Source organism: Emericellopsis atlantica, assembly GCF_019669845.1.
Source record: "Emericellopsis atlantica unplaced genomic scaffold F5Z01scaffold_3, whole genome shotgun sequence".
Classification (NCBI taxonomy): domain Eukaryota; kingdom Fungi; phylum Ascomycota; class Sordariomycetes; order Hypocreales; family Bionectriaceae; genus Emericellopsis; species Emericellopsis atlantica.
The window spans coordinates 1,170,106-1,182,696 of record NW_025764705.1 but is presented as its reverse complement, the minus strand read 5'-3'; the positions used below and the strand labels follow the sequence as shown (position 1 = coordinate 1,182,696).

General features: G+C 57.2%; 5 protein-coding genes across 5 annotated transcripts; 2 read left to right on the top strand and 3 right to left on the bottom strand.

The window, feature by feature from the left end:
- Window positions 1–79: 79 nt before the first annotated feature.
- On the bottom strand, window positions 80–2,060 carry F5Z01DRAFT_327742 (ZIP zinc transporter-domain-containing protein). Its single transcript, XM_046259077.1, has 2 exons — window positions 648–2,060; window positions 80–595 (listed from the first exon to the last, which is right to left on the bottom strand). Exons 1-2 carry the CDS (start codon window positions 1,957–1,959, stop codon window positions 234–236), a joined length of 1,674 nt encoding a protein of 557 aa, XP_046122195.1. The 5' UTR covers window positions 1,960–2,060; the 3' UTR covers window positions 80–233.
- A 737-nt stretch (window positions 2,061–2,797) lies between these two features.
- F5Z01DRAFT_645540 (uncharacterized protein) lies at window positions 2,798–4,048 on the top strand. Its single transcript, XM_046262846.1, has 2 exons — window positions 2,798–2,904; window positions 2,953–4,048. Exon 2 carries the CDS (start codon window positions 3,074–3,076, stop codon window positions 3,887–3,889), a length of 816 nt encoding a protein of 271 aa, XP_046122194.1. The 5' UTR covers window positions 2,798–2,904; window positions 2,953–3,073; the 3' UTR covers window positions 3,890–4,048.
- Window positions 4,049–4,238: 190 nt separating this feature from the next.
- Window positions 4,239–5,049, top strand: F5Z01DRAFT_670917 (uncharacterized protein; the record flags this gene model as incomplete). The annotated part of the gene is made up of 2 exons (XM_046264631.1): window positions 4,239–4,374; window positions 4,430–5,049. The coding sequence occupies 2 exons, from the start codon at window positions 4,239–4,241 to the stop codon at window positions 5,047–5,049; spliced, it is 756 nt and encodes a 251-aa protein (XP_046122193.1).
- A 7-nt stretch (window positions 5,050–5,056) lies between these two features.
- On the bottom strand, window positions 5,057–7,128 carry F5Z01DRAFT_327431 (chromate transporter-domain-containing protein). Its single transcript, XM_046259072.1, has 4 exons — window positions 6,639–7,128; window positions 6,534–6,581; window positions 6,353–6,474; window positions 5,057–6,276 (listed from the first exon to the last, which is right to left on the bottom strand). The coding sequence occupies exons 1-4, from the start codon at window positions 6,747–6,749 to the stop codon at window positions 5,064–5,066; spliced, it is 1,494 nt and encodes a 497-aa protein (XP_046122192.1). The 5' UTR covers window positions 6,750–7,128; the 3' UTR covers window positions 5,057–5,063.
- A 432-nt stretch (window positions 7,129–7,560) lies between these two features.
- Window positions 7,561–10,480, bottom strand: F5Z01DRAFT_670915 (uncharacterized protein; the record flags this gene model as incomplete). The annotated part of the gene is made up of 7 exons (XM_046264630.1): window positions 7,561–7,867; window positions 7,918–8,414; window positions 8,466–9,301; window positions 9,349–9,696; window positions 9,756–10,265; window positions 10,318–10,362; window positions 10,429–10,480. 7 exons carry the CDS (start codon window positions 10,478–10,480, stop codon window positions 7,561–7,563), a joined length of 2,595 nt encoding a protein of 864 aa, XP_046122191.1.
- Between the last annotated feature and the right edge of the window lie 2,111 nt (window positions 10,481–12,591).

Here is a 12,591-nt window from a genome sequence, read left to right as displayed (position 1 = left end):
TAGTCCAAAAAAAGTTCGATTCATGTTGTAGCCAGCATACAGCCCCAGAGGGTCGCTTGATCTTGGCAAGCGGCTTCTGCCACAAACCGAGCAAAAAAACAACTCAACTGTTCAACCGATCTCCTCCACTGTCTGACCTGGTTTTGCCAGTGACCCACCGCGTCTCCCCCTTTTCTTGCCGACACCTTGGGCCGTGACAGCACGAGCCATGACCTCTTCCATCGAGAAAGACCTTACGCCCATGCGCCGACAAGACTCATGCAAAAGGCTCCCAGGAACACGATTACGCATGCCACAACCCTCTTTTTGCCGCGCAGAACCCTCCAGCTATCGTCCGAGAGGAAGTCCTCCGCCATGAGCTCCACCAGGGACGCAAACACCAGGAGCCCAGCCGAGATGGCGTTCATGACACCGACGAGGATGAGGCCAATCTCGGAGCCTGGTGAGTACAGCGTGTGCGTGGCGAGGCCGATGGCCTGGCCGAGGGGCGTGGTGCAACCGTACGCCAACGCCATAAGCCACGGCTGGAGCTTGTAAGACTCTGGCCACTTGACCATGGAGATGCGCGCACCGAGGGCGAGGCCTTCAAAGGTTTCTGACAAGTGTTAGCGATGGACAAGTCTGCACAGCATGCAAGAGGAACTCACGATGGAAGGTGATGGCAATGAGCAGGACTATAAAGTCGTTGCCGACCGACACACTGAGCGCCATGCCGATGAAGATACTGTGGAAGAGGATACCCAGCTCGAGTAGGACACACTGGAGACGCTCCTTTCGGAGCTTCAGCTCGGGCAGGGACTTCAAAGCAGATGACTCTTCGGCATCACTGTCTCGGCCGCTGTCGACATCCCCGTCCTCAGATGGCCTTGCCTCCTCCACGACGGAGAGCTGGTTCAGACCATGACCGACGCTGGAGGTGCGCGCTTTAGGTGGGGCCATGTCGCACATGGCAAGAGCCTGAGGATCTTCCACGCTCGCGGGATCATCGCCCTGGACGGCGGTGGTGGCGCCCTCCTGTGGTGCGGATGGTGGCGGGACCGAGGTGCAGCGACGAGCAGGGTGGAAGACCATCTCGATGACGGTGACAAAGAAGATGGCGGCGAGCGAGATGGCGCCCGGCATGGCTGGGTAATCGCTGACCCAGAAGCTCCCGAGGCAGGGGTCTCCGAGGGACACGAAGGCCGTGGGGAGCAAGTGGACAAAGGCAGTGGCGATGAGGACGCCCGTGCCAAAGTGCCGAATGACGAAGAAGAAGCGCGGCGGGATGCGCAGGCCGGGGAACTTCTTGGCCAGGAGCGAGAAGGCGCAGGCCGTGGTTGAGACGAACCAGATGATCATCAGTGCGCCGACGTGCAGAGGCATGTTATACTCGGCACTGTCGACGCCATTGGCGGCGCAGGTCGACCTCTTGCGCATCTCCTGGATACCATCACCGCCATTGCTCTGGGTGAAGGGGGCAGGCACAGGATGCGTCGAGGCGGGCGTGGGCACCTCACGAGTGGTAGCAGTGTGAGGGGCGAAGAGAAAGGTCATAATGAAAGACATCAGAAGAACAGAGGCAACCCAGGTGCACCAATCCCAAAGACGTGCAAGGCACGCCGGGTTGGACACCTTCTTAAGGAGGCAAGACTGGTCATCACCATCAGTCGTGCGCTCCCGACAGCGCGAGACGGACAGTCCGTGAGACTGCTCGTGTCCCACGCTGTCGCCTCTCCCACCGTGACATGTGTCATCGCCTGGCGGTGTGCCCTGGTGATACCACTTTTCAGCTTCGTCTGCTGATGACACAGTGCCTCCTCCCGCATCGTCTTCGTCCTGGCCGGAAGCGACGTGTTCGCGCAGGTTGGCGATGCCGTTGAGGTCCTGGCGGGTTGTGGAGCTGGCGGCCAAGGGCCTGGGGCTCTGGTTGAAGGTGAGGTGCTTGAAGGTGCCCTCGTCGGCCTTGCTAAGGCAAATCATCTTCACGACTGGTGCTGATCCGTTCTCGAAGGCAGAGGAGGGGCCGATTGAGCTGGTGCGTAAGAATGAGATGTCTGAGTTGAATACTATTTGATGTTGACGGGATCAAGTACGAAGTATGTAGCCGTAATCAATCAGGGATTGACGTGGACATTGAAATCAGATTATCAGACAAGAGTCAGTCAGTCACTGCAGGTGCGAATCACACGGTTCGTTCGTCTCTAGCGCAGAGATCGGGCGCCCTGGATCCGCCCGGAAGCAGCCAGGGCATGTGAGTGGCTGGATCTGTGCATTGCTGGCCGGAAGCGGTATAGCGGCAAGAGCATAGCATGTCTTTAAATGCTAAATGACATTGACACCCAGATCTCGCACTCACACCAAAACCCTTTCTGTGTTGACAATGCACGACGGTCTCAACGCGGCCTCACTGTGCTGTGGCAGCAGCTTGCTGTTCACATACATAGACAGGCAGTAACCCGTTTCACCTTGCTAGAGTCACACTGATTGCCGAATCGCCCGACTGCGTTACGTAGAACGGACGCTGCCCGAACGTCAAGCAGTCGGGACTGGTCGGAGCACTCCAGGCGATCGCATTTCCATGCCGAGGGAACGCGGTACAACTCGACCCAATCATCGAGCTGCCCAGGCTTGCATTGCGTAACATATGGTTGGGGACATGCGGAGTAGGGAGCAGGTGCTGTCTAGTAATTAATTACTAGACCAGAGGCTTGGGAGGTTCCCGGATGCGCGTGCTCCCGGTGGTGTTCTGGAGCAGTCGAGATCGGCACCACGAAGGAAGAAAGATCAGATAACGTACACTCTGTCGTGACACTTATTGCTCATGAATTAGACTACGTGCAAAGAACTTGATCCATATGCCTTCTCTAGTTAGCAAGATGCCATTGAGATCTTCTCGGTCGGGAGGAGTCGACAAATCCGGATCTAGTAAGCCCCTCCCCCGCGCAGGAAAGGGTGCCATATTAAAGCGATCAGACCGCGCCCAAATGTAGCGGGACATTGCTCGGCCGTAATTATGGCCGCACTCGGTACTGTGATTCAGCTTCAGCTACTACCACCTTAGTTAGTACCTTATGGAGTAAGGTAAGGTAATGTAATGTCAGCTTCCTCGTGCTTGACATCATCGCCATCGTACATGTACGCAATGCGTATCGCATCCCCTCTCATCCGCCTCCATCTCCTCCACAAGACACAGTTCCATCTCCCACTGCAGTCCATCAACCTCACAAGACCCTTTCACACAACCCCAACCATCATGGCCCTTCCTCCCAAGTTCGCCGGCACTGCCAAGCAGCTCGCCTCCCCGCAGGCATCGTCGCACCCGTCCATCATCCCCACCGCAACGCACACGTTCGAGGTCTACCTAGACTACGTCTGCCCCTTCTCCGCCAAGCAGTTCAACACGCTGCACTCAGTCGTGTTCCCGCTCGTCAAGGCGAACCCCCAGTGGGCGTCGAGCCTGACCTTCATCTTCCGCCAGCAGGTGCAGCCGTGGCATCCGTCGTCCACGCTAGTCCACGAGGCTGGCCTGGCCGTCTTGCAGATCGCCCCGGACAAGTTCTGGGACTTTAGCCAGAAGCTCTTTGACGACCAAAAGGCGTACTTTGACGTCAACATTGTCAACGAGACACGCAACGCGACCTACCGTCGCCTCGCCGACCTCGCTGGCACTGTCGGCATCGACAAGGACAAGTTCTACAAGACGCTGGTCATCCCGGACAAGCCAGGCGAGGACGGCGCGCTGAACGTCGGCAACCAAGTGACCAACGACTTGAAGGTCGTCACCAAGATGAACCGCTTGATTGGCGTGCACGTCACCCCGACGGTGGTCTTTGACGGCGTCGTCCAGGACACAAGCTTATCATGGGGCAAGGATGAGTGGGATGCCTGGCTGAAGAAGAACCTCGTCTGAAGGCGGGCGAGCGAGCTGAAGCATCGATTGTGAGATGGTCGAGTCTCCAGTTGACCCTGACGCCGCTCATGTTCAGGAATGTAGTATTCTACGAGAAGAAAGTCTAGGCTCAATCATCTATATAATCACATATATTAATCGAAAGCCAATTTGTCTCAATGCATGCGATCAAACTCAATTGACCAGGGGTGATTTGGATCTCATCTCGTTCATGTCACGTGGACGCGCGTTGCCAACCTTCAAGTTCCGCGATCAAATTTCGACTCATCGAGCCACCCAACAGAGTAAAATGCTGGCAACAAGGGTTTTGCGCGTCAGCGCATTCGCAAAAACGCCATGCCTCCGCTCAATGGCTTCGAGGGCCGCGAATTGTGCCCGATTGCCTGTCCGACCGCCTGCTGGTCATCATCGCCTCTACTCATCCAAAGTCGAAGAGTCGATCAAACGTGTCGCGCGTGAAGCAGCCACCAAGGTCCAGAACACAGGTACGCATGAACAGAGAATCGTCCGATAAAAATACACTATGGCTAACATATCCAGCGATACCGCGCAAGGTGCTCATCTACCACGCGGGCACGATCCGCACCACGTTCCTCGGATTCCTCAAGGCGTCCACCCTGCTCGTCGGGGCCTTCTACCTCAGTCTCGTGGTGCCCGCCTACATCAAGGAGGGCAAAGATCCACTGGAAATTGTCAAGGTGGCCGCCTGCGGCATCATCCCCGCCGTCTTCATCGGTTTCATCTCGACGCCGTTCGTGACACACATCCACATCCGACTGCCGCAGTCCGTGGCCGGGTCCAGGCAGTACATTGAGCGATATCTACAGACGGGCGGTCTCAAGCCTACGACACCTATCGAGGTGACGACTGTTGGTGTCATCGCCACGCCGCGCACCTTCATCATCCCCGCGGGCGATCTCCTCCCGACACGTCGGAGAATGGGCATTGTCAACTACGTCCGCCGGTCGTCGCCAGAGCTGGAGCAAGAGATCAAGCAGAAGAAGTGGTACCAATTCCGCCCCGCTACACACTTTTACATACAGCAAGGTCGACCTGGACAACCGCGCCAGACACGCTACCACGACCCCAAATCCGACAAAGTCCAGTGGTGGATCTGGGAGACGCTCAAAGAGAAGCTCGACAAGCGCGCGTCCGTCTAATTAGTTTGGTCTACCTAGGTCGTCACAACGCCATACCAGATCATGCCCATGACGCCGCCAAGGACGATGGCCACCCAGGGCTTGAGACCGAACCACATGCCCCCGACGAAGCTGGTGGCCGTGACGACAACCCACCACGGCTCGACGGCCAGACTCGTCCCGTCACGATACCCCTCGTCAATGTAGCCAATCTGCCAGAGCCGGTACACGGCCGTGTAGATGAGGCCCACGGCCCCCGCGTTGAGACCGCGCACGGCCGATTTGACCCAGCGCCAGCCGCGGATCGCGCTCCAGATCCCCACGGTGCCATGCACAAGCCACATGCCCGGCAGGAAGATGCCGAGATACGCCACCAGCGCGCCCAGCGCCGCATTCTGCCCGCCGTTGATGGCCGTCAGGCCACCGAGATAGACGGAGAAGTTGAAGTTGGGGCCGGGGAAGGCCTGGATGATAGCTAGACCGATCAAGAAATCACGGGGGCTCACCCACCCCTCTGTCACCACGTACTCGCGCAGCAGCGGGATGACCACCGGCCCGCCGCCAAAGATGATTGTGCCCGCGAGATACATGTTGGCGAACAGGCGGTAGAGCAGCGGCTGGCCCGGCAGCACGCCGCGGATAACCATGATGACGGTGAAGCTGAGCAGGAAGAGTGACACCACGCCCAGTCCCACTTTCCACGACATGCCCACCTCCACGCGGTGACTCTCGGGGATCACGCGCGGCTCGTCCTCAGTCTCGGTCGACGGGAGGATTCCCTGGTTGTCCTGCTGCTCGGGTGGCGGTGTCAACGGCCCGTTGCGCGTGTCTCTCGACGTCCTCTCCTCTTCCTCCGCGCAACTTGCCGACCTGCCACTCTGTACTGCATTGCGCTCCATCTCAATCTCCTCATCCCTCTTCTTCTCAAACAGGCGCGTGACCTTGTGCACGACGGGGTGCAGCCATCGAAAGTCGTGGATGATGGTCACGATGCCGCATGCCACCATGAGCACGGGGAAGTACCAGAGTGCGTTGTACAGCAGACCCGCCGCGCCGGCGAGGAACACGAGGATGCGCGTGACCTTGTCCGTGATGGCCTTTTGCGACAGCTCCACCGCGGCGAGGACGATGATGCCGACCGTCGCGGCGTTGAGGCCCGAGAGGAGCGCGTACACCGCGCGGGGCAGCTGCTCGGAGATGTTGGACACGCCGATGGAGAGAGCGTACATGCCAATGGCACCGGGGAGACTATTATCATGTCGCCACCATTAGGATCAGTCGTCGGATAGGGTACTAGGGATGCTCTCGCAGTCCCGGCACGCACCTCCATATCAGAAAGCCCAGCACCGCGCAGGGGAAGCCGGAGTGGAGCAGATTGATACAGTAATGCATCTTGGTGCTGCCGGGCCCGCTGAGGGCCTGGCAGATGCTGAACAGCTCCTGGTACTGGGTGGGCAAAGCAGTCAATACATCGTTTCCGCTTGTTTTCTCTCCTAGGCACGTACAAGCTGTTCATCCAGCCATCGTAGCTTGACGACATGTTTGTCTCGAAACTGGTCCTCTGATTAGCGCAAGGCCTCACGCGACGGGCGAGAATGCGCGCCACTCACAATCTTGAAGTGCACTGGCGGACCACCAAAGGCAGTGAAGCCGAGATGCCAGTTCACCTTGATAGTCTCCCACACCCGCGCCTTGAACGTCAGATCTTCGGTGGACGCCATGTCGGGCCAAGGCAGAGTGTCGCGGCAGGTTCAGGAGCGTAGGTAGATGCTGCGAGTACGACAGGCACGCCAGACACTTTTAAAAGGCGACCGGCATGAGTCTTGATGAGCCTTGATCGGTGGAGACGCTATGCTTGAGCATCGATCATTGGCTTGGCAGGGGACGGCACGGCTGGAAAGTTTATTACTTACCAGGACCCCTACTGTACGTAGTCTAAGGCAGAGAACTGAGGCTTCCCACCCCTGTGCCCTCCGGACATACCTATATGCGTGAGTCCACCGGAGCTGCAGCCTACAGTACGCACATCAAAGGTCACATCATCATGACCATATCAGGACCGCTTCCATCTCGACGGCAGCAGAATTTCTCGAAGAATCAAAGAACCAACGACAGCTCTTCCAGCAATTCACAACGCTAATTTGGCATACAAAAGCTTGGCGATGCACGGGGTCGCCCACGTGCTTCATCCATAGGCGGCGATTGCTTCATGTGCAATTGAAATTTGATCCCACAAAGCTCAACCTACTTAATATCAACGCCTTCAGCCTTTTCGTCCACCATTGCTCTTTTCATATTTGCGCCCGAGAAACAAAGGCCGACGAGATTTCGCGCCTTTCCAGCCGGATCCAAAAACCGGTACCATTTTAATCCAAAAACGCCCAGGGCACCATACGATCAGCTCTGAAAAGCAACGCCCAAAGAGCATACATGTACGCCAGCAGGTCATGGGTATCCAGCATCGCTGCCATTCGTAGTATACATGGTCCATCCAAGGTACCTGTGCTCAACCCCTTCATCATTCAATTCATTTCAGTGACGTCGTTGCATCATTTGCGAGGAACCATCATAGTCCCAAGCGCGCTTGAGCCCTCCCTCGTACACGCTGGCCACAGACGCCTGCCACTGAGCGGGCGAGATGACAATGGGGGCCGGCGGCGCACTGTACTGCTGCGGTGAGAGCTGGGAGGGGCCGCCCTGCTGCAGGCTGTCGTTCGCCCCATTGTACTCCTGCATGTTGCTTCTCTCATGAGGACCTGGAGGTGACGAGAAGTTTAGCGGTCCGTTCCGGGAGACTGCAGTCGCGGTGTCAAGCGTACCAAAGGATGTGTTCCATTGCCTGGGAGAATGTCAGCACTGCTCTTCCCACCACGCGCGGTGTACACTTACTCAAAGATCCGCGCCGGATTCCACGCAGGCTGCTCAGGCAGCGTCATATTCTGGTGCAGAGCTGGGACCTGACCGCCTTGGGATATCATAACCATATGGGGCTGTCCAACGGGAGAGTCACTTTTGCTGTCCGCGGCACCAGAGGAAACTGGGGGTGTGATGGGGTAGCCGGGGAAACTAACGTTTGGAGCGCTCTGCGCTGCTGCGTCCAGGAGAGGATCCTTGGGTCCTACGCGGTCGACCGCGGGTCGATAGCCCTGGGGGGGCTGCGGCGGGCTGGAGTGGTTAGAAGGGTGCGGGCTGCCGTACGGGAACGTCGGCTTCAGCTGGAAGGGCTTCCGCGTGTCGGCTGAGAAGGCCTCCCGCACAGCCTCGACCTGCTGGCGTAGCTCCGGCATTGTCCAAACTTCCATGACTTTCTCCATGATCCGCATGTGCCGCGAGAAATACTCGGCAGCGTCTTGGTTGAAATCCGGGTCGGGAGACACGATGCAGACCTATACAATGTGAGCAGCGAGTCTATCCGCAGAGGGCTTGCAAGAACTGACCAGATGAAGAACGATGCATGACAATCCGCAGTAGACCGTGAAGCTGTAGCCACGTTGCATACACATAAGCCCCTCCAAGCCACTGCTGTTCACTATGGCCTCCTGGAGTTTGCACAGCGACTTTGCGGAATCGTAGCACTTGGCCATGTGGTGCTTCCACTGGGCTGCGTTGGTCGTGGGGTCCAGGAAAGACAGCTGTGGTCGATGGTAGAGGATCACACTGAGGTGATAGTATGAATGAAGGTTGCCGAGGAACGACGACGGGAGCCAAGGTGGTGATCCATCCGGCGGATAGGTGACAGCCATGTCGGCTGGGAGCTCGGGCAGAAACGACGCGAACCCTTGGTTCAGCTGCACCATTTCTGGGTCGATGCCCCAATCCTTCTTCTTCTTCACTCTGGTGTACACCGAGCTCATCCGGCGCACGTTGCGCACGACGCGCGCAAAATACACAAAGTTCCGCGAGACCTGCTCATCCTCCTTGTCGCCACCAGGCATAGGCTGTGGAACGTCAAACTCGACGCTGTCTTGCGGGACGGCCAAGTCGTGCCGGCCCTGCGGCGCCCCGACCATCACCTCACAGACAAACACTGTCTGCCATATGCGAGTTCGTAGTCGACACTCGAGTAGGTTGTACTCGCAGCCACGGCCCGATTCGTGGTCGTCGTGGTGCTCGTCGAGCCCAAGGTCGATGCCCATTTGCACGCACTGCACCACCGTCATCCATGACCGATAGTAGTACCCACGCTTTGGTGAGGCCTCGCGGGCTTTGAGGAGAAGCAAAAGACCTTGAAGTGTGCTCAGCCGGGGGTTATCCATGAATGAGTCGGCGTGCCCTGGGATTGTCAGCAAAGCCTCTACACATACAAAAACTCGCACTCACGTGTCGCAAGGGCGAGCCATTGCGCGCCCTCTGAAGGATCATCCCGCAGGCGCCCACCCAGGGCAAAGATTGCCTCGAGGATGAGCGGCGATATCGACTCGCGCGATGTATGCCATTGATGCATGAACATGGCCTTGTTCAGCACCGGAACGTAGGGATGGACATTCTCGAAAAAAGCGTCGATGCAGTTCAGAGCTTCCAGCTCTTCTGGCATCAACTCGGGCGGGATGCGGACCTTGGAGCCTGGCCCTGACGTGACGGGCGGCAGCATCGCTTGGAAGTCATCGTCATCCTCAACGGCTGGCTCCTCTTCTCTCCGGAACGAGGCTTTATTTCGCAAGTATGGGGCTACATTGGTTAGCAGGCATGTTTGACACTGTTTCCCAGGCAAGGGGCACTCTTCTTACCGGTCCCTTTTTCGTCCACTTTCAGACTACCAAGAAGCTCCGAGAGATCCTGTTGCGCGTACGACTCGGGCGAGTAAGCCTCGGGAGACTGTTCGGTTTTGATATGTTGTAGCGGGGGCGTCGGAAATACGTTTTGAGCAGCGTATTGTTGATCCATGGCACCGTGATGCGGATGCATGTTCGCATAGTGCATGCCTTGCGCCTGCGCCTGCGACGTATCATACGGGATACCCTGATATCCGCTCGCGGGATGTTCGGGGTACGCCACGTACATTTGCGGTCCGGAGCTTGAGCCGGGGTGCGCCATCGCTTGCTGCATCTGCGCATGTTGATATTGATCGGATGGTCCCATGGAGCCTTCGTAGGCATTCGCGTCCACAGCGCCGTCAAAACCATTAGGCTTCACGCAGGGTAGCTTGAGCCGTATGCATGCCGAACATGGCCAGCTGTTGGTCGTCACCGCGTCGCACTTGATTTTCCTCTTGCGGCATCCCTCGCAGGCTCTCATCACTACAATCCAGGTTAGGAGCATGCCTCAGATGTACAGGGTCATCAGCCGTACCCTTGAGCCGTTTATGGCGGTTGTGCTCGTCCACGAAGACATAGTCTATAAATCAAGGTCAGGATACCGAGGCGCATGTATGACAGACTGGAGCGGGGCCGAGTTGCGTACTCTTCTGGGTTTCCCGCTGAGGGTACTGCTGCGGCGCAAATGTAAAGTTCATGGCGGTCGTTTGCGTGAGGTTCGCTGGATTGTGGTGGGGTCGCTAATCGTGTCCGAGAAACCCGTAGGAGCTTCTGGACAAGGTCAGCGCAGCCTTGCGATGTCAAGGCGCGGCGCTGCCTGTCGACATAAAGTCGGCGACGAGACGGGGGTCGACGTGCGCCGTTTGCGGTGGTCGTGTGTGTCTGGGTAGGCGAAGGCGGCAGTTGAGAAGCTATGGTCGCCGTATCAGACGAGAGATTAGCGGCTGCGGAGAGGGATCGGCAGTGGCAGGTGTGGTAATCTCTAGAGGGTCTTGGAGCAGTAAAGAGCTGTAATCAGACAGCAGAAGACAGGGCGAGGGTGAGCTGGAAGGCGGGCGGTGTTGGTCAATCGACTTTGATAATCCGAGGGCTGGAGGTCGTGTGGCTGCTGGCTGATGAACGGAAGACGGAAGTGCCGCCTGGTGGGTTGTTGGCGTTCGAGTACCCAGATGGACCCCCTAACTATGTCCTTTTTTACTGCCAGCCAAACAAAGGGCAGTTGTTGGTTGGTGGGCTCGGCTGGGCTGCGTGGCCGGGGTTGGAGAGGAGGAAGAGGGCGATGAGTCGAGGGAGATGGTGCGGGCAGGCCTAGCACTGGTACATCGCAACTCCAGTCGCGACGACATGGAGGCAACAGCTGCGGCGGCGGCGGGCGACAGACGACGACTGGAACTCGAACTGAAGGGACATGGACTGGAGTGGGGAGTGGGACCACATCAGTTGCTGTACTGTGTGCACAGGCGCGACACTCCATGTCTGCTCCTCTGGTCCGTTTCCACAGGCGGAGAGCATGGGTGTGGATCGGACTGGTTCTTGGTGGGTTGCTGGCCCTACCGCCAGTAATTGCTTAGGTACTCCGTAGAGGGGAACACTTGGGTGGCCTTCAGCAGAGCAACGCTCGCGCAGATGCACTGTCCTAGTCGGATGACGGGAGCAGAGCGGATAAAGGCAATTGGCCTGGCATCGACGGAGCTGGCAGTCGAGAACAATCCGCGTTCATAACATGCACGTACGTATTTGGTATTTTAGTCTCGTACCGCAGCCAGCAGCAGATGATGCTCCATCAACTGGCGTCCCCTCCACTGCACCGGCACATGAATTTTGAGTTTGGCAGTGACGACACTGCATTCACAGCAGCCTGTGTCACAACGGCTCCCCTGGTCTCATCGTCTGTATTGAGCTTTGCGCCATTGTACGGAGTAATGGACGTTGTCTAATAAACAGTGCGCTGGTCAATTCGAGTCTGACTACCTGTAGCCTGGCATGCATTTACTATGCCCCCATGTCCGAACGCCTGGTTGCAGTGATGGCGAGGCGTGGAGTGACGAACGGCAGAGCAGAGAAAAAGACTGGAGGGTCCGATTTGTCGACCAGGCCCAACTGCACAGTGGACCTGGGCGCTACATACTTTTACTTACCAGTGACCATCAGCCATAAATTCTTAGAGCACGTACTGTGTAATTGAAGGCGAATGGTGACGTGTGGATATCCGTACCACAAGCTGAGACAGTGGGACACAGCCAGGAGCTCCTAGGGGCAACACAAATAGCCCGAAATGGCGGTGTCTGATCTGGCGGTTGTGAGCCTTTCCGGTGTTTTGTGATTGACGCATTGTGCCAGAATTACATGCAGGTTGGCGGCCGTCGATCTCGCGGGCCGATCTGACAAGTTAATCAAGACGAGGGGTATCAACAAAGCACGTGAGATTGTCAGGTTGAGCAGTGATTGAAGGCCAACAAAGAGTTTCAGCCAGCTACCTGGTACCTGCACCGTAGTAATCTAACTTACTAGTACTGTAAGCTACTAGCTTATTAGTGCTACGTACTGGATCGTGGAAATCACCTCGTCTCGAGTCTTGACACGCACCTTCCCAATATGCATGATTCTCGTCTGTTGTCCTCAACCCGTAGATCTACTAGGGTCCTCACTACTACCTTACCGTAAGGTACCTGACATTCGACACTTTCTCAACCCCCGCTCGAAGCTTGACTGGCCATTGATGATATTGACCTCTGCCCCGCCGTACCCCCTGCTGGTCTACACCGTGCACGATGCACATTCACGCGGCAGCTATCCGTACAAGCGTCAA